This window comes from Pipistrellus hanaki (assembly GCF_964339955.1).
Source record: "Pipistrellus hanaki genome assembly, chromosome: X".
In the NCBI taxonomy this organism is placed as follows: domain Eukaryota; kingdom Metazoa; phylum Chordata; class Mammalia; order Chiroptera; family Vespertilionidae; genus Pipistrellus; species Pipistrellus hanaki.
Window position 1 is genome coordinate 95,359,463 of NC_140524.1, and position 19,219 is coordinate 95,378,681.

General features: G+C 38.6%; 1 protein-coding gene across 6 annotated transcripts in view; it reads left to right on the forward strand.

The window, feature by feature from the left end:
• Nucleotides 1-19,219, forward strand: part of SH3KBP1 (SH3 domain containing kinase binding protein 1) — a 342,961-nt gene that overhangs the window by 220,498 nt on the left and 103,244 nt on the right. For all 6 annotated transcript variants that reach the window (XM_084869578.1, XM_084869576.1, XM_084869580.1 and 3 more), the window contains one exon: nt 16,248-16,323. In XM_084869578.1, coding sequence (XP_084725704.1) covers nt 16,248-16,323 — 76 coding nt within the window. The remainder of the gene's footprint in view (nt 1-16,247; nt 16,324-19,219) is intronic.

Consider the following 19,219-nt stretch of genomic DNA (forward strand, 5'->3'; position numbering starts at 1 on the left):
TTTACAATATAGAAGTGAGCAGAATGTAATTGATGGGTGAGTTTTTTCTGCTTTCTAGTTGAAGGTTATGGGATCTCTGACGTTCGATGTGTTGTTGTTGTTTTTTATTTGTTGCCCAAGAGTTCAAACAACTCTAGGTTTTCCCACTGAGAGCCTTTACTCATAGGTTATTAGACAGGAGAGGGGGAAAATGGTCCAGATAAGACATAATAAGAGGTCTTGAAAAAGCTAATGAGATGCCAAAAATGATACACCAAGTCATAGAAAGAATCCAACTACTGAGAATGGTTTTATATGGCCACAGAGCCGTACTTGTGTCACCCAACCATGACCTTAGTCTAGAAACTGTATGAAATGAAGATTCTAATGTAGGTTGATTGTCTTATGAAAATGAATGCCTAGAAAGAGGCTGGGGTATCCTAAGAGGTGATGACAAAAGGCAGTGAGTGGAGATGGGTAAGAAACTAGAAATGAGGAGTTGCAGAGAAACGATGGTCATTGAGGCAAAGAGAGAAGGCTAAGCAGAATTCAGGAGGAAATAAAGAGTTATATGGGGTTTGATGGTTGACTGTCCTCTGATCCCACTGATGGCTCACAAAAGGGAAGCCCCCTTCAACTTGAGGCATGTTGATCAGGTTAGGAATCAGAGAGAAGTAGCCAATACCGAGGGCTGATAAAATCTTCCTTGTCCTATGGTGGGAAGGATTTGGAAATCTTTCACTGGGGTCCCTGTAGAATTGTATGGATAACCATCTGAAACCCATCTGTCAGAAATATATTAAGTATAATAACTTGGGAGTAAGGAATAGGTTATAAACTCCAGAAATACCATTTCTGGTCTTTGTCTTTTTTTGGCACCATCTTCCACGAAGCTGTATTGTTCCCTGTGCAGGGCCTATAGCGAGTCTTTGTAGAAGGCACAAAGAGGAATTGCTGCTCTCTGCAACTCACAAGTGGAGAGCGTTGAAATGAACGTTCTCCATTGTAATTGAAAAGAACATGGAATTTCTCAAGACCAGAAAATGCATCAACTATTTTAGTGTGCACATTGCCTATCTCCCCCCATAAAAAAAGAAAATGTACCTTTTAAAAAAATGACATACCCATAAGAGCTGTCATTTAATAAAAGCACATGGTTAAAATAGGTGATTTCATGTTTTTATATTTTTGAACAAGGGTTTTCTTTGTTTCTGTTTTGTGTGGTTTTGTATCTTTGGGTATGTTACAGAGAAAGGAGAAGAGAATGGGGAACTATTTTAGTCCAGGAAAATAAGAGCACGCAATATGAGTAATGAAAGACATATCTACCATTTGTTATATGGTAAGGATTTAATTTGCCTAAAGCTCATCAGCATCCTAAAGAGAATTTATAGCCTTAAGAGAACCCTTTTCCTCCTGAAACTTGCTACCAAACTAAAGTTATAATGAATGAATGAATGAATGAGTGAGTGAGTGAGTGAATGACAGCCAAGTACAGATTGAAGTGAACTTTTCCCCAGCGCACGAAAAATTATTTGATAAAATGGTCCCTTTTTAAAAGTGCATTTATTCAGTTCGTCCACACCCCAAACCTGAATCCCATTTTAAAAAGTCAGGCTTGATTTTTGAAAGGCAGCAAAATCAAAGTATGTTCACATTAAGTGCACACGGTTGTCAAATAGCTGAGAAAGGAAAATAACTGGGATAATCTGTGTGATTTTAAGATTATGATATACTTGCATAGTTCCAAGAGCAGGAGGAAAAAGAAAACCTCAAAATTTGGGAGGCCTGGTTTGCATCACATTTGTTTTTTTTATCTATTTGAAAAACTGTAATAATCACTTTGATTTTTGTTTAAAATGGGTTTTTACTTGTGAGGAATTGGAGAACTGCTGAAAACTGAGAACAATTAAGCTGTGGATCTTAGGCCAATACTTCTTCAAGTGCCAGGAAATGGAGGATTCTATAAGTATTGTCTTTGATCATACATGAAAAATGGTTACAAAATAAACTTAACTATTTTTTAGTCCCTTTTACACATAGGAATAGGATTTCATGGGTTGAATTAAAAGAGCAGGAAATATATTTCTTGACTTAGCAAACATTTGATAAAATATCTGAATACTTGATTTGGGAAAATATTAATTGGTAATGATTTTATATCATCTACTTAGTCACTGAGGATGTGAGCTGATGAATAAATGAAAGGTGATGATAAATGGCAGGCATTGCTCTATATGCATGGTGTCTTGTGAGTTATTTTCATGACTCATATTACATCTGAGGTTCTTAGCATCCTGCTAATGACTTGGAAAAGGAAATGTAATGACACAGAAATGAGAGCTGTATGTACTTGGGGTGGTGAACACACAATACTATATACGGATGATGTATTATAAAACTATACCCCTGAAACCTACATAATTTTATTAACCAATGTCACCCCAATAAATCCAACAAAAACTCATTTTAAAAAAAGAGCTGCACTTGATTTCTACTTAGGAAGTATTGCCAATCAAGTCAGCCTTATGAAAAGACATCAGAAATGTGGAGAGGTTGGCCATCCTTTCCAGTTATGTTAGTGTATGTTATTTTCTTAAAACTTTATTTTTTTTCTAATTATAAAAGTAATGGAAGGTTTCTGGAAACACTGGAAAGTAGGAATATATAAAATAAAGTAAAATAGCACTGTAATTTAATCATCCTAGTGCAAACACTGTTAATTTAAAAAAATTTTTATTGATTTGAGAGAGAGAGAAACCATTGATTTGTTATTTCACTTAGTTATGCATTAATTTTTTTCCCAAAAAATCTTAATTGATTTTTTTTCATTTTTTAAAAATTGATTAAGGTGTTACATGTGTCCATATCTTGGTTGATTCTTATATGTGCCCTGAGCGGGGATGAAACCCATAACTTTGGCGTATTGGGACGATGCTCTAAACAACTGAGCAACCCGACCAGGGCTCTGTTGACTTTTTTGTATTTGCTTTCTGTCCTTTTGCCATATATTTTTAGCTGGGTGAGATCATACCACACACATAATTTTTGAAACCCACACTAATTTTGTATCTTTTCCACTTAGCATTATATAAAATTTCCCGTGTCAATACAAACTTTTAGTAAACATCTTTCAAAGCTGCAGAATGTTCAGTTTTAAGGCTCAAGATACCTAGAGGTTCTGGAAAAACTGGAATTTGGTGGTTATATGGATTCCCGTCAACTTTATGTTCAAATCTCCCATATTATAGCTGAGAACACAACACTTTCTTGAAAACAGGGGTGGGGGGGAGTAGGAAAGTGTTTTTGGCTCACGGGCTGAGTAGCGGTGGGCATTCCACAAAGGTTTGTTGAATTCAGCATACTACCTATGGGATCTGAACAGAATTTCAGTTGTCCCGTCCTTGCCGATGTTGAAAGAAACCTTTAAGAGCAGCCTTTGGCAGGAAGCCTGGCTACTTCCAGGTAGAGGCCTGTGAATTCAGCCTTTCACGTCCAAGTGTCTGTCAGTTATTTCCACCAGTGCCTTTAGAAATCTCTACCACATGAGCTTAAAGGTCTTATTTGGCCCCTGGTTCTTAACTGCTTTGGGAGGAGTATCTGTTTGACCTTGGCAATTTGGGATTCTTCATCCATTATTGAGTGGATGCCAGGCTTTATAAAGAATGGCTTGGGGTGATTTTCTGTGGTGGTGTGTTTGTTCCCGAGTATCAAAATTCTCAATAAAAGGCTTTCTGTTCTCTGACAACAGGCCATTTTCCCCCTACACACGCCTTGTTGTTTTTCCAGCGCTAACAGTGATAACAGTTTGGATGTGGCCAGAAGCAGTTGACATGGGCTCGTACTTGAGGGGCATCTGGAACAGTCTTCCAGCCACTCATGCTAGGGTGCCACCTTAACCGAAACTTTATTGACCTGAAAGCTCGGTGGGTTGTCTACTCTGGCCCTCTTTGTTTCTCCTGTTTTCTTTGTTCTGTCTGCTTTTCCTCCCAGGCAATGACTGTACTGTGATGGCTCTTGCTTTTGTTCTTTATTCATTTTTCAGAATTATCACTTTCCTCTGAGCTCGTCTCTGCTGTGTGACTGTCTTAGGAAAGTTGCTTCACATTCTGCAGTCCCCAAGCAAAAGGAATGGGGCATTCACCTGCTGTTTTAAAAAGCTGTTGGAATCAAAGCAGTCATTCTATGTAACTAGATTTATAAAGAGGCATTATGATTGATTTTTTTATTCGTTAAAATTCAATAATATTAATAATGGCTAAACACTTTATATATATTTTTTCCCATTAAATCCTCCTAGAAAATCTATGAGGTACACATTATTATCTCCATTTAAGACAATGAAACTGAGGTATAAAGAGGTTAAGTAACTTGTCCAAGATCAAATAGCTGGTAAAATCTGTGTGTTCTTAGAGAGGATTCCTACTTAATACTAATTCACTCTTACTGCTAAATGATATCATAAAAAGGGAGATAGGGTTATTCGTTTCATTGTTATATCCCTAGTACCAAGAAAATGCATTGCACACAGTATTTTCACTATAAATCTAAACATTTTTATGAATATTGAATTTATTGTGGCTGGAGTAAATTATGAATATTAGTAATATTAGTATAGGGATGCCCCCCTCCCCCACAGCTTTGCTTTCTTTGGTTTTAATTACCTATGGTCAACTGCAGTCTGAAAATATCTACATCCTTCACCTCACTTCATCTCATCACATAGGCATTGTGTCAGCTGACATCATCACAAGAAGAAGAAGGGTAAAAACACTAAAATAAGGTATTTGAGAAAGAGACCATTCATGTAACTTTTATTACAGCATATTCTTATAATTGTTCTATTTTATTATTAGTTATTGTTGCCTAGTTTATAAATAAAATTTTTTAGATATGTATGTATAAGAAAAACAGTATATGTAGGATTTGGTACTGTCTGCATTTCAGGCATCCACTGAGGGTCTTGGAATATATCCACCATTTAAATTGGGGTGGAGGGCCAATGGCTCTTCCAATATTCAAGGCACATTGAAGATTGCAAATATAACTAAGACACAATCCTTGCCCCGCAGTACTTGCATTCCAGTTAATTAAGCAGACACATATATGAGTAACCACAAATAGAAGGCAGAGGGTAGTGAGTGCTGTTCTAGAGATTCAAAGTAAGTTCAGTAGGATCATAGGTGAGATGAGAGAGAGAGTTCCAGAAGTTGACATTTAGTATATTTTTATGGAAGGCACACAGTTTGAGTTCATCCCTCGTGGTTGAATATGTCTTGGTAACTGGCAACTGGAGTTCCCTGAGCTTAATTTGATCTGTTTGAGGAGCTTCATTTTTAAAGCATTTGGGGGTCACCTTTCTAAGTATTCCACTCTATATCTAGAGCAGTGTTTCCCAAACTTTTGACATATGTGTACCCCTTCTATAATTTTCGTAATGCTGAGTACCCCTCGTACTCATGAGAACGTAGAATTAGGCGCAGCTAAGCACGGTGCAGTGCATATCCCCACCAAACTCCGGTGCAACGCGTACCCCCACCAAACTCTTCCCGCACCCCTGGGGGTACGCGTACCACACTTTGGGAAACACTGATCTAGAGGATGTAACCAATGTGGATCTGACCTCCAGGTATATTTAGGAAATTCCTCTTTTGATTAAGTATGTGATGTGAAGTCTTTCTTTCTAATAAAAATAAAATATAAAGATAACATTATTGACTCTAATTTTCTATGCAATTCTCTCTTCCCTTCTTCTGTATAATTGGGGAGCCCAGGTGATTAACAAAAGGAGTAAGTGTTATGGTTTGAGAATCTTTGGAGCTGGTGATGAAAGTAAAGAATGAGTCCTACAGGGTTAAATCCAGAGCTATTTAGCACGAGCCAGATTTAGAGGTTGTCTTTATGGAGACACTAGGTTATCTTTCATAGAGGTGGAAGGAGTGTTTTGCATAAGACTGAAGTTTCTGGACAAAGTTGGGTTTGTTCTCTAACTCCCTTTATTAGACTCTAATCTGTATCCCTGATTGTTTTGTGGTTGAATATTAAGTATCAGGATATCAGAGCCTCAAGAGCCAATTCTTGTCATTCTAGTTAACATTCCTATGTAGAGACTTATAGGGAAAGAGGAGTATGTATACCCCTTATTCTTTTTTTAATTCTGGTAAAATATACATAACATAAAATTTGCCATTGTAATTATTTTTAAGTGTATAGTGCATTCTCATTGTTGTGCAAACATCACCACCATCCATCTCCAGAACTCCTTTTTATCTTGCAAAACTGGATATGTACCCAACAACTCTCCATTCCCCTACCCCCAGCCTCTGGCAATCACCATTCCACTTTCTGTCTCTATGAATCTGACTACGCCAGGTAACTCCCAGAAATAGAATAATACAGTATTTGTCCTTTTGTGACTGGCCCATTTCACTTAGCATTGTATCCTCAAGGTTCATCCATGTGATACCTTTGTTAGAATTTTCTTCTTTTTAAATGTTGAATAATATTTCATTGTATGCCCTAATCTTTTAAGTAGTGGTTTTACTTGAAAACAAAACAACAAAATATGGCTCCAAATATTAACTCTTTTCTGATTAAACTATTTCATTTCCCTTTTTTACTCTGAAGGACAGAAAGTTCTCTGGAAATTTCTTTTGGGGGAAGAAGTTTCCCATTTTTGTTCCTAGGCTAAGATATTTTTGGTGACATATTTGACTAAAGTATTTATTTTAAATTTGTCAGATTAGAAAGATTCTTTTTCATATGTCAAGCGTTTCTTATGTGTCTCTGTTTTTTGTTCTTAATATTTTTGTTTTCGAATAGTAGATTGGTGTTTTAACAGTAAGCTAACTGTTCAAAACTATCACAGACCTACTATTTTTCCACTGAATGCCAGCACAGCAGTACCAGAGCACTGAGAAACACACTACTATGATCCTTCACATTCAGATTGATTCTCCACAGTGCTTCCCTGAGCCCCTGCCTCTCCCTCTTTTGCCTTTCTGGTCAGGGTCTGAACTTAATGTTCTTCTTTGCACATCATTGGCTTTCAATCCATATGTAGAATGCATATGTGTACACTCAAGAACATAACAGAGTTTGGGGTATTTTCCATCCATATTCACAATTGCCAGTTTATCCCTAGAGTGACTGTGAAGTATGGATGGGTCCACAGTCTAAGTATATTTCATAGTTTCACTGCCTCAGCTGGATTATTTTGTCAATCTCTTAATTATCTCCTTGACTTTTGCATGTTTTTTTTTCTTCTTTTCTCCTCCCAGTGCCACCAGACTTAACATCTTAAAGTATTAGTCTTAAAGTCACAAATTTGATCATGATACACCTCTGCTTACTACCAGTTGTCTTCAAGTTAAAGCACAAACTGTGACATTGGCCTCAGTTTACCCTGCTGGATTTGGCCTAAGCCAGTCTCTCTCCCTTTACCCCAGACTATGATCCCCACCACCATCCCATTCTGTGCTGAAAAGCCCCTATGCCTTACACAAATTCTCACCTTTGCTCCTGCTTTTGTTTAGCTAGAATACCCTTTCCATCATTCTCTATCTGGCCAATTCCCACCCATCCTTCAGCATTTAAGCCAAGCCTCATCATTGCTATAAGGCTTATTTCCCATGCAGAATTGTAAATGGCTCCTTTCTCCCTCTTCTGTACACATGCTGAGTATAGTGTTTTCCCCTTTGTACTGTACTGCATTGCTCTGTTAATGGGTCTAACTCTGCTGCTAAATGTAGAACTCATTAAAAATCCAGGATTCTGCCCATCTCATCTTTGTATACCCAGCCTTCAGCATGGATCATGGCTCATGGTAGTTCCAGAAAATAATACTGGAAGAAGGAAGGAAGGAAGGAAGGAAGGAAGGAAGGAAGGAAGGAAGGAAGGAAGGAAGGAAGGAAAATATATAGAGTATTTTCATATATTGTCAGACATTTTAAGAGCTGCCTTCTATGAGTTTAATGTACATTCTCTACCTCATTGAGTACTTAGGCAGGTTTTGATTTGGAATTCAGCACTGTGTTTTCCAGTATGGGTGGAAGCCCCTACTAAACCTTCAGAAAGTTATTTTGCTTTTACAAAGAGAAAATTCTCCCTTCCTGTGAATCTGCTGTCTAGTTCTTTAACTTTTTTTAGGGCCTGGTTTCTAAAAGTATTCAAAATTCTAACAAATGGCCCTGGACTGATTTCTCAGCGGCTAGAGCATTGACCCTCACACTGAAGGGCTCAATTCCAGACAGGGGCACATACCTTGGTTGAAGGCTCAATCCCCGGCCCTGGACAGGGTGCATGTGGGAGGCAATCAATCGACGTGTCTCTCTCTTTCTGTCTCTCCCCCTCTCTTCCACTCTCTCTAAAAATTAATGGAAAAAAATATTCTTAGGTTAGGATTAACAAAAACAAAAAAAAAAGCAAATGAACCAAATCCTGATAGAATTTAAAATGCATAATAAAAAATAGAATTTGGCTCAGATTCTCAGATACATTTTTCTACTGGTACACACAATGCATATATGTATCTCCAAGTGTGTGTAATATACAAATATAAAATAAACTTCATATATACATATTGAATAGCATGGCAGATACTGAAGTTTTTATTGAACGCCTTGAAAAAGTAAACACTGGAAGACCTAATGGAGGCATCCAAGATAAGACTAGGCGCTTTGTATTCGGAGAAAGCCTGCTATTATTCCTCTTAAGAGTATAGGAGAAAGATAGCAGCCATTGAGAGATATGGCAAGTTGCAGCAATTGTAAGTTTGAAGTAAGTCCTTGAATTTCTTGGGTGCTTTGGCAATTTACATGAATGGCCATAAATAAGCAGTACAGTAGTCCATCCTTATCTGTGGTTTCAGTTACCTGCTGTCACCCATAGTCTAAAAATATCCATGTCATTCATCTCACTTTATCTCAGTACGTTAGCATTGTATCAGCTCACATCATCACAAAAAGAATGGTGAGAACAGTACAATAAGATATTTTCAGAGAGAGCACATTCACATAACTTTTATTACAGTATATTGATATAATTGTTTTGTTTTATTATTGTTATTTTCATACTGTGCCTTATTTATAAATTAAACTTTATTATAGGGATGTATTTTTAGGGGGGGGGGAACATAGTATGAATAGGATTCAGTACTATTTGGTTTTAGAGGTTCTTAGAATATACCCCCAGCGGATAAGGAGATATAAGCACTGCATATATTCGCAGTGTTTGAGGTAGCTGTACTAAGGGGTAATGGTGGAGAGTGATTAAAACTTGAGTCTTATGGGAGATAAAATAAAGCAGCTTGAGTCAGGGAATAGGATCTCTTGTGTACAAAACTGTTGAAATAGTCCCTGTGATAGTAACAGGGCTCTAGGCGGGAGTCAAAGAGGAAGGGGTGAAAATCTGAAAGGAGGGCATTGGTGGTGAGTTTAATATGGGAAGTTGCAGTAAGAGTGTAATCAAGGGTTAGTTCCAAATCATGAGTCCAGGAGACAAGATGAGCCAAGAGAATTTAGGAAGTAGAAATAGTGATGTTCACCCAACTATTCCATAGACTACTCATTCTTGTGATGCATTCATAGGTATCACAAAAAGTAGGAATTGTGGTCAGATACATTTGGAAAACACTGAGATAATGTTAGAGATAAAATTGAACAGTAACTACAGGACTTCTCATAGCCTTTAATATGCTATTGTGCAATGATTATATCAAGTATTCCATGTTTCCCAAATTTACCAGATTGTAGGAATAGGTGGTTTGGTGGTTGGTTGGTAGGAACACACTTTGGAAAATGATTTCAGAAGGTGTGTGCGTGCATACCTGGATGATAATGAAACCCCCCAAGTGAGGGTGTGTGTGTCTGGGAACAAAGAATAAGCCAAGGGCAGCAGAGGTCTAGAAAGACATCTCAGACAATGTGTTATCACCAGAGACCAAGGTGGAAAGAGCTGATACATGACAGTAACAGTGGGGCTCCAAGACGGTCTCCTGGTCTGGTTTATCAAGAAAGACATCTCCCCTCATTTACCTGTTGTGTTGTGTAGGATGTTGTGTTGTGTAGGATGTCAAAGAGTGAGTGGATGGCATCCACATATTTCCTACTGCAGACAACAATCACTTACACTTAACTATGGAAATAAGAGAATAATTGACACCTAGAACCTGTTCTCATGGAAGGCATTAGTTCTGAAGAAAAGGGGGGGGGGGAGTGGTTAAACTTCTAGGTGTAATACAGTTAACAAAAGCTTCTAAAGCAGCTGTGAATCTGATGAGATCTTTATGATTGGACAAAAAGGCTTAATGTAACGTGAATTACCACTCACTTTTTTTTTAAAGACAACCAGGAAAATAAACATTACATGAATAACTGAAAGTCTTAAGCCCAAGTCTATAATCAGAAGGTGACTTAAAACTTTTTTCTTATATTCAAGTTTAAATGTAGACTGTGAAGCCTAACCTGTTGGAGATGTTGTAATTGACACAGTGGTATATAAGGTATTTTAAAGGTAACCTCTGTCCCTAGAATGGAACTACAAATATATTTTTTCTTTTACTGTACCATGCATTTTATTTTTAGAATTTTGAGTTGTGTTTTACTCTGGCATATCTTGTGTTGTTATAAATAGTCTCAGCTAGACCAGCCAAAGGCAAGTGAGTTGACAGTTGCTATGTAAAGTTCTCAGGGAAGAAAAGTCTTCCGTTAGAATGCACAGGCACTTCATTGTAAAGAGGCTCCTTTGTGCTAGTTCTCACAGGCTGTGACATGAGCAGGGCCACTAAGCTTCTGCTCTGCTCCTGTGGCTCCCTACTGAGCACCAGAAAACTTTTCCTAATACCAGAAGTCATAGGTGTTCAGGAAAGGAGCATTTAACATAAAAGGTTTAAAGTGGGTTTTAATAGCAATTTGTGTATTTATTTTTTTTTTTTGAGATATGGTAGAAAATGAAAGCTGAAAGGTTGAGGATATTGTCATATGTAAATACTGATTTCTCCCTCCTCCCATCACTGTGTTCTGTAGCCTATACCTCTCCATATCCTTTGTATGACCAGGATTTGGGATAACCACACTGAATGGTTGGGCACCCTTTCTGGGGATGTTCAGGGTCCTCCTGCCTTTCCCTCCACTTCCCTGCTTCATATGGAACAGACACTTAATAAATCTGCACTGAGCCGGGACCGGTTTGGCTCAGTGGATAGAGCGTCGGCCTGCGGACTGAAAGGTCCCGGGTTCGATTCCGGGCAAGGGCATGTACCTTGGTTGCGGGCACATCCCCAGTAGAGGGTGTGCAAGAGGCAGCTGATCGATGATTCTCTCTCATCGATGTTTCTAACTTTCTATCCCTCTCTCTTCCTCTCTGTGAAAAATCAATAAAATATATATTTAGAAAATAAAAATAAATAAATAAATAAATCTGCACTGAATAGAAAGGGAAGGCATACCATCAGATCCTAGTCTAGGAAAGGGAATGCCTTTGAAGAGCTATTCTTTATCTCATATTTTACCAATGGTTTGAAAAGCCAGCTCTGGTGTTTGGCTTTATATGAGCATTTGAGTAATGTCTACATAGAGTTTCTCAGATCACTCTCTTTTAGAATACCGTGTTTCCCCAAAAATAAGACATCCTCCGAAAATAAGACCTAGCGCATGGAAAAATAAGACATCCCCTGAAAATAAGATCTAGCGCATCTTTGGGAGCAAAAATTAATATAAGACACTGTATTATTTTGGGGGAAACAGGGTAGTTGTCTGAAAGCCTGGTCTGCCAACAGAGGGCCTCACCAATGCAGGGAGCTTTCGCCCTCCCCCCCCTCAACACACACAGCAAACCTGGTCCTCTCTGTGATTCTAGTGTTGTGTGTAGTATTCTTGGAGAGGAGACTTTCAGAAATAGGACTTAACTTCCTTCTACTTAGCATTGCCCTATAATTAGAAACTTTTTTTTTTACACTCAAAGGAGTTTGCATCCAAATTAGAATAAAGTCAGAGGAGTGATTTTATACTTGATATGAGCAGGATCCTGGCTCAGGTCCAGCAGTCACAAAGAGGAAGATGTATTAGTCATTAGGGAACTGGATTCCACTGGACACGAATCCAGTTATTGTCTTTCCTACTAGCATTAGCTTCTTCATTTTGGCATAGGAAAGAAAAAAATTACTTGCTACACTAACTGAAATCATATGAAGTTTATCTGTCCTGATGCTGTATTACCAGATCTTTTAGAGCTAGGAGTATATATGATGCTCCTACTATAAACACACACATACACACAAAACAAATTTTATTGAGTAATTTTGTCAAGAAACCTAAAACAAGAGGATACTTCTGGTATTACATATTCAAAGGAATTGATTTTTTGAATAATTGATTTTTTAAAACCAGGTTTTAAATGGAGATTAGGATGTGGTAGAAGAGACACAAGTTGACAGCAGCCTGGAGATCTCTGTATTGAAGTACATTGATAGTAACAGTCTATTTGTAGAGCTTTCAGCCTTATAATTCCACTCCCAGATCAAACAGTGGCTTCTGAGTTGGGGGACAGGCAGACCAGAGTAACATGGATGTGGGTACTAGGAAGTCTTTAGATATAGCAAAGAAGAGAAGAGCAGAGCCTGAGAATGTGTTCCTTTAGGTCATATGGTACAATGGACCTGTTTGTAGATCTCTTAGAAGGTGAAAGAGCTGTATCCTGAGCAGTATCCACATAGTCCCTAACTGCAGGGCCAGTGCTTGTCCTGGATACGCCATTTTCCTTAGGGTACCCAGCGGGCAAAAACTCAGAACTCTGCCAAGGAAGCCAAAAGTAGAGATCCTGAATCCTTGTCCACAGCCACTGCAAGCCCCAAATCCTCCTTCACTGCCTGCAAGATGAATGAGAGATATGGATATGATTCCCCACTTTTTCTGTTCACTTTGGCCTGCATCATAGCTGACCTCCAATTATACATGACCTATGTGCCTACTGGAGCTAGACATTGCTTTCATAATGCATGCCCTTTAAAAGTTGGGGTCCTGCTCATTTCGTTTCAATGGACAAAAGTTTTCAGAGGTAGAAGCTAGAAGCCTGGTGGGAAAGCAGTACTTCAATACCCCTTGTCTTTGTTCTTGTATTTAGAAGAAAGGTAGGTGATAGAGGTTCTTGAATGGAGTATTTGGAAAAGTGTCGGGTGTTAGGGTGAACTCAAGGACAGTATAGCAGGACAGTACTTATTCAGTGTCCTGTAGTGTGTGCAAAAGTCTTCTGCAATGAAGGCCAATAAAAGGAAACACTAAATGAACAGTAGGGGTGACTTTTCCTGAAGGTTAGTACAGTCATGGGGATCTGTCCACTTGACCTTTGAGGTAGTTTGAGCCAGAGAGGCTAGATATGGCTTTACATTTTTGGTTCAAAACCATCTTTCTGTCTGTCAGTCTGTTCCATTCATCCTTTCAGTACTCCTCTTGTGAAGGGTCTCATGGCCACCTATGCTCTCCATTTTCTGTCCTCGGTTATCAGGGTTCTCTCTAGTGAGTCTTCAGTTGATTATTCAGGGAGTTTTTCTGTATTTTAATTGTAATTCCAGTTTGGTCCTGGGAGCATATCTGTGCAACATCCACCTACTCCCAATTCCCTTCTTGTCATGATGTGAAAGGATACAATGCCAGACCTACTCCTAAATCTGTGTTACCACCCCTTACTTGTAGTAAATGGCTTGGTGTCACTTGTTTTAGGAGATCCTTGTGAAGTCTTCATATAGGATCTATGTTTTCTGGAGCAATACTTCTCAGGACAGCTGCATTGAATATCCCCCTGCCTTGGTGCCAACCAAGCAATCCTTCACTTTTAAAAAAATCTCAGTGATATTGTCATATTACCTATTCTACTAAACTCCACTTTCTCCCTGAACTGACTCATTTAGTAGCAATGAGACATTCTTATGCCAGTTATGTATAGAGAATGTAGGAAGAAGGTGGAAAGAGAAAGAGAAGAGATGAAGAAGAGTGAAAAGGGTGTTTTATACTTGACCTAGGTCTGAGAATAGGCACCCAAGTTGTTAATCCAAGAAAAGATATTTGGTTAGCACTGCTGGAATCTCTCCTACATCTAGGTCGGTAGATCTCAAACTTAAGTGTGCATCAGAATCCCCTGGAGGGTGTGTTCATACAGAGACTGCTGGGCACCATCCCCAGAGTTTCTGATTGAGAAAGCCTGGGGCAAGGCCTGAGAATTGGCTTTACTAACAAGTTCCTGGATGAAACTGGTGTCACTGGTTTGGGAACCATGCTTCTCTGGGTCTAGAGAAAAGAAAAACATCTGAATAATCCACCTCCCTGGGACATCTGAAGGACCAGCCTGAGAGGGGATGATTTGCCTTACTCTAGACCTTTAGTCATGGCTCATGAAGAGACATAGAATTAAGGTCTAGCACCCTTGGGAGGTGAGTACAGTATCAGCTTCACCATCACCGCTTTTGCTGGATCTGCACAGAGGCCAGTGTTCTGCATTATCTGAAATAGTGAAAAAAAGGAGTAGAGCAAACTTTGCTTTCTTGTGCCTTTTTGCACAGAAGTAAATGGAATTAACTGGTGCTTTCCTTGATTTGATGTCTGTTAGCTTGGATGAACTGGTAAACCAGAATATTAGAGATGATGGGCAACACTTCGTCTGTTATCAAATAAAGGGAAATTATAAGAATATACAACCTTTGAAGGCTTGTCTAAAGGAAGGTATTTGCTGTAAAGCCCAAACCATTGGCTATCTCTCTTTTTTTTTCTCCCCTGGAAGTTCAGAATTGGACATCATGTTTTACTTGTTTTCTCTCTCCCCTGTCAGTAATAACTTAAGTATTAATTATTCTGTTCTTATTGCTAATGCTTTAACAATAGTGATGCTTTATTCTGGTCCCCAAAAGGGGAAAAAAAGCAAGGAGATTGATGAGGCTATTGTTGGAAGGTGAAAATGAATGTGAATGACACTGAGAGCATCTTATTTTTTTTCCTATCAATTCCTGAACTTTAAAGATAATTCTAAGATCAGTTTTTCATCAAACCTGACCTTATGGCCAAATAACATCAAGCTTTTCTCCTCCTTGATGTTTCCTTGAAATCACAAGATGTTACTAGTTTGAGTACTTAGCAGCAGTTGAGGGGTGGCATAATATTTTGTGTTTCATTTTTTAGTCTAATATAGGAAGCCCGGCGGCACTAAATAAAAATGTCACCGTGTAAAATGTAAAGGCTTTCTGTCACAAATGTCTTAAAAAATGCATGAGGGACTGAAGATTTGATTTATCTTATCCTCTTTCTGTGATTTATTCATATTTAATGTTAGTTTCAACACTTGAAGCATGAAGACATTTTTCAAATTAAAAACTGTGATGAATCAGTTATATTTGAAGAAACATTCCACTGTGCTGGTTTTGAATTATGCAGTTCATTCATTTTCATGTGTCCAAGGGGGAGATATGTTTGGTTTTCCCAGTGGCTGGAATTCTCACTGGGGAAAGCCTTCATCATTGGGGAGGTTGGTTCACCCAACTCCTTGGTTTTGACAGCTGTTTCCCTGGTATCAATAGCCATTTCTCTTGGGCTAGAAAGGGATGCAGTAGGGCACAGTTGCCCTGAACACTGTAACTTCTTGCCTGTCTGTTTGTCTGTCATTAATCCTATTCTTTCACTCTCTCTCTTAATGACATTTTATTGATTTCAGAGAGGAAGGGAGAGGGAGAGAGAGAGATATCAATGATCAGAGAGAATTACCAATTGACTGCCTCCCGCATGTCCCATACTGGAGATTGAGCCCACAACCCGGGCATGTGCCCTGAGCAGGAATCGAACTGTGACCTCCTGGTTCATAGGTCAATGCTCAACCACTGAGCCATGCTAGCTGTGCTTCTTTCTCTCTTTTTATTCATTCTCTCTTACTACCATTCTTATTCTTCCTCTCTGTAGATACTTTTGAGCACTTCCTCTGGGCTAGATGCTGTGCCACCACAGATCTAGTCAGCTTCTCATAAAATGAGGTGAAATGTACTTATGTTCTCTGTTCAGTATAATAAACCTTCCAATAAGGATATCAAGAAAGAATGGGTAAAAAGATAGCCAACGCCCTCTTTACCTGATTTTCCCGCTTGTTTGTCACTGAGGCTCAGACCAATACACAGAACAGCACAAAGCTTGTGTGCTGTTTTCAGACCCAGTTGTGACCATTATGATCTTGATTTTATTCCTTTGAGTAATGGAGTGAGTCATCTTGATAAATAGAATGATCTTTTTCTTTCTCAGACTATTGGAAAGAAGTTGCCTCCAGCTACAGCAACTCAAGACTCATCAAAAACAGAAATGGACAGCAGGACAAAGAGTGAGTTTCCTTATTTATCCATTTTACATTTGAAAGCAGCTAAGGGTTTTTAAATAATTGAAATGCTTTTAATAAAATCCTCGCGTAATCGTAAAGGCTTTTTTCAACACATCAGGAAAAATGCACATAAGTGTTTCATTGAGTCCCAACAGTAGGATGGGCACAGTTAGATTCAGAATTCTTGGGGTTGGGGGTGTCTCCTTTAAGAAACATGGTTATGTCCTGCCTTGTGTATCTAGCCCATGTGCAGAGTCAGGGCTTATCCATATCTACCCAGAGCATTGTACCTAGTTCCAGAGGCAGAGAGATTCAAGAGAATGGCAACTTAAGCAATTTGGGGGTTCTCAGATGTTCAAATCAGAGAGGTCTTATCTTTGATCATAATCACTCAGCTAACACTCCCAAACCTTGACTTCCTGTCAGCATTCTCAGCACAACTCTGCTCGAATCCCTTTAGATACAAATGTCTTTCTTCTATTGAGCGAGATATGTTCGTCCTGTAATTTCCCCCATGGTTATAGTCTCTGGGTCTATATTGATATTTGCCCATTTTCTTCCTAACAGTCCTTTATGTATTTGAGGTCAATTGTCTCTCCAGAACCTTCCCAAAGGTTAATATTCCAAATTCTAGAGTTGCCAGGTAAAATACAGGATGCCTGGTTACATTTGAATTTTAGATAAACAATGAATAATTTGGGGGTTATAAGTATGTCCCATGCAATATTTGTTGTTTATCTGAAATTCAAATGTAATTCGGCATCCTGTGTTTATATTTGTTGAATCAGGCAACTCTTCATTTCCTTAGTCACTCCTCCCATGACTTAGCATTCTGAATGTGTTCTAGTATGTCTTTTCCCAGAAACAAGTACTTCAATTTTTTCTAGGGATTTTATTTTGCTTTGTTTTATTTAGCTTCAGATTTTTTTAATGAGAACAATGTAGACAGACTACGAATCTAGTTTGGACAACCAAAGATTGAGAGAAAATACTGTATTATTATGATCTCTGAATGCATAATAATCTGGCCACTCAGTGTGTGTGTGTGTGTGTGTGTGTGTGTGTGTGTGTGTGTATATATATATATTAGAAGCCTGGTGCATGAATTAGTGCATGGATGGGGTCTGGCCAGCCTGGCCAGGTGGAGAAGACATGGTGGTTGGCCGGCCTTCCTGCTGGTCGAACTCCTGGTCAAGGGGACAATTTGCATATTAGCCTTTTATTATATAGGATATACACTGAGTGGCCAGATTATTATGCATTCAGAGATCATAATAATCTGACTCTGTGTGTGTGTGTGTGTGTGTGTGTGTGTAACAAAATTATAATTAATGTAAGAGCAAGTATAGATTTGTTCTTTTAATTGCACAATTATATATCAGGAACTCCTTTTGCAGTGCAAAACAGGTAGTTTTGAAAGCAAATAAGGGATACTGCCTTAGACATAAGAAAATGAATTTATGGGAGCTGCTAAGCTAAATATGGTGGTTTTGATAAATAACTTCATGATGATATAGATGCAGATGCTAGAGCTCTTCCTTAATGTTTATGGTTCAAATGAACCTACATGCCTTCCATCTATTGATGGTATAGTCAGACTCTGGATAATAGAGTAATGCTGTAATCCAGCAGTTCTCAAATTTAAGTGTGCTCAGAATCACCTGAAGATCTGGGGCCTGAAAATTAGTTTTTCTAACAAATTTCCGGACACTACTGCTTCCTGGTCTAGGTCCCGTACTTTGAGAACCACTGTTCTAAGCTTACAAGTGTTCCTAAGGAGAAAGTGGCCTGCATCTATTCATGCAGGTTATAGGATTATCTTGCTAACCCTACCTTTAAGGTACTAAAATCTTCAAGATTCTTTGAGTCCTGAAATTTTTTTTCAAGATTTGACAGTTAAACCATTTCAGAAACATTGCTCTTATTGGACAGTAGCCCGTATTTCCTTCCATTCAACTGCTTATTTTGTTGCTATGACTATTAACAAGTTTATAGGGGATCAAGGTTACTAGGCAAATTGCTTGGATAGATAGAGTGGGCAGTAGGCAGGAAAAGGGAAAGGGGGACATGCAGCAAACCCCAAAGGCAATTGGACTGTGGTTCCCTGGGACTGGCTATTCTCATAACATGTGACAACCAGGGACGAGCCATCACCTACCTAACTTGTGTTTGCAGAAATAATAATCTGAGAATCAAAGAGTATTTTGTAATGGAAAAAAAGTTTTAATAGACATGAAAGAGAATTTCCATGTAGATTGTTAAATGCTGTCCAGACTAAATAGGACCTTGATTGGCTTATGGATTATGTTGGGGGAAGGTTAAGTAGAAGGGACCTGAATGTCACTTGAGAAGATTTGGCACAAAACAGGACAATCTGCAAGGCATGCTTAAGTGACTAAACTTTGGGTCCCAACAACTGGCCTTAGTAGAAGAGCATGTCCTTGATACTTTATCTTTGCCCTTTGTAATGTCTGTAGACAAGAGGATACATCTTTTTGGAAGGATTAGGTAGAAAGGGGTTAGCTGTGTTTTGGAGCAGTGCTGGCCAATAGAAATACTTTATGAGCCACATACGTGATTTTACATTTTCTAGGTACATATTTAAAAAAAATAAAAAAAGAAACTGGTACACTTAATTTAAATATAATTTATTTAACTCAATATCCCGAAAGTTATCATTTCAACATGTAACATATATAAATTATTAAATGATAATTTTCATTCTTTTCTCATACAAGTCTTCATAATCCAGTGTGTATTTTACAGGTATAGCACAAATTAACTCAGAGTAGCCACATTTCAAGTGCTCAGTAGCCCCGTGTGCCTAGTGGCCACCAATTGGATGGTGTAGGTTGAGAGTTATCCTGGGACCTAAGATGGGCTTTCTGGCCCTGGATGT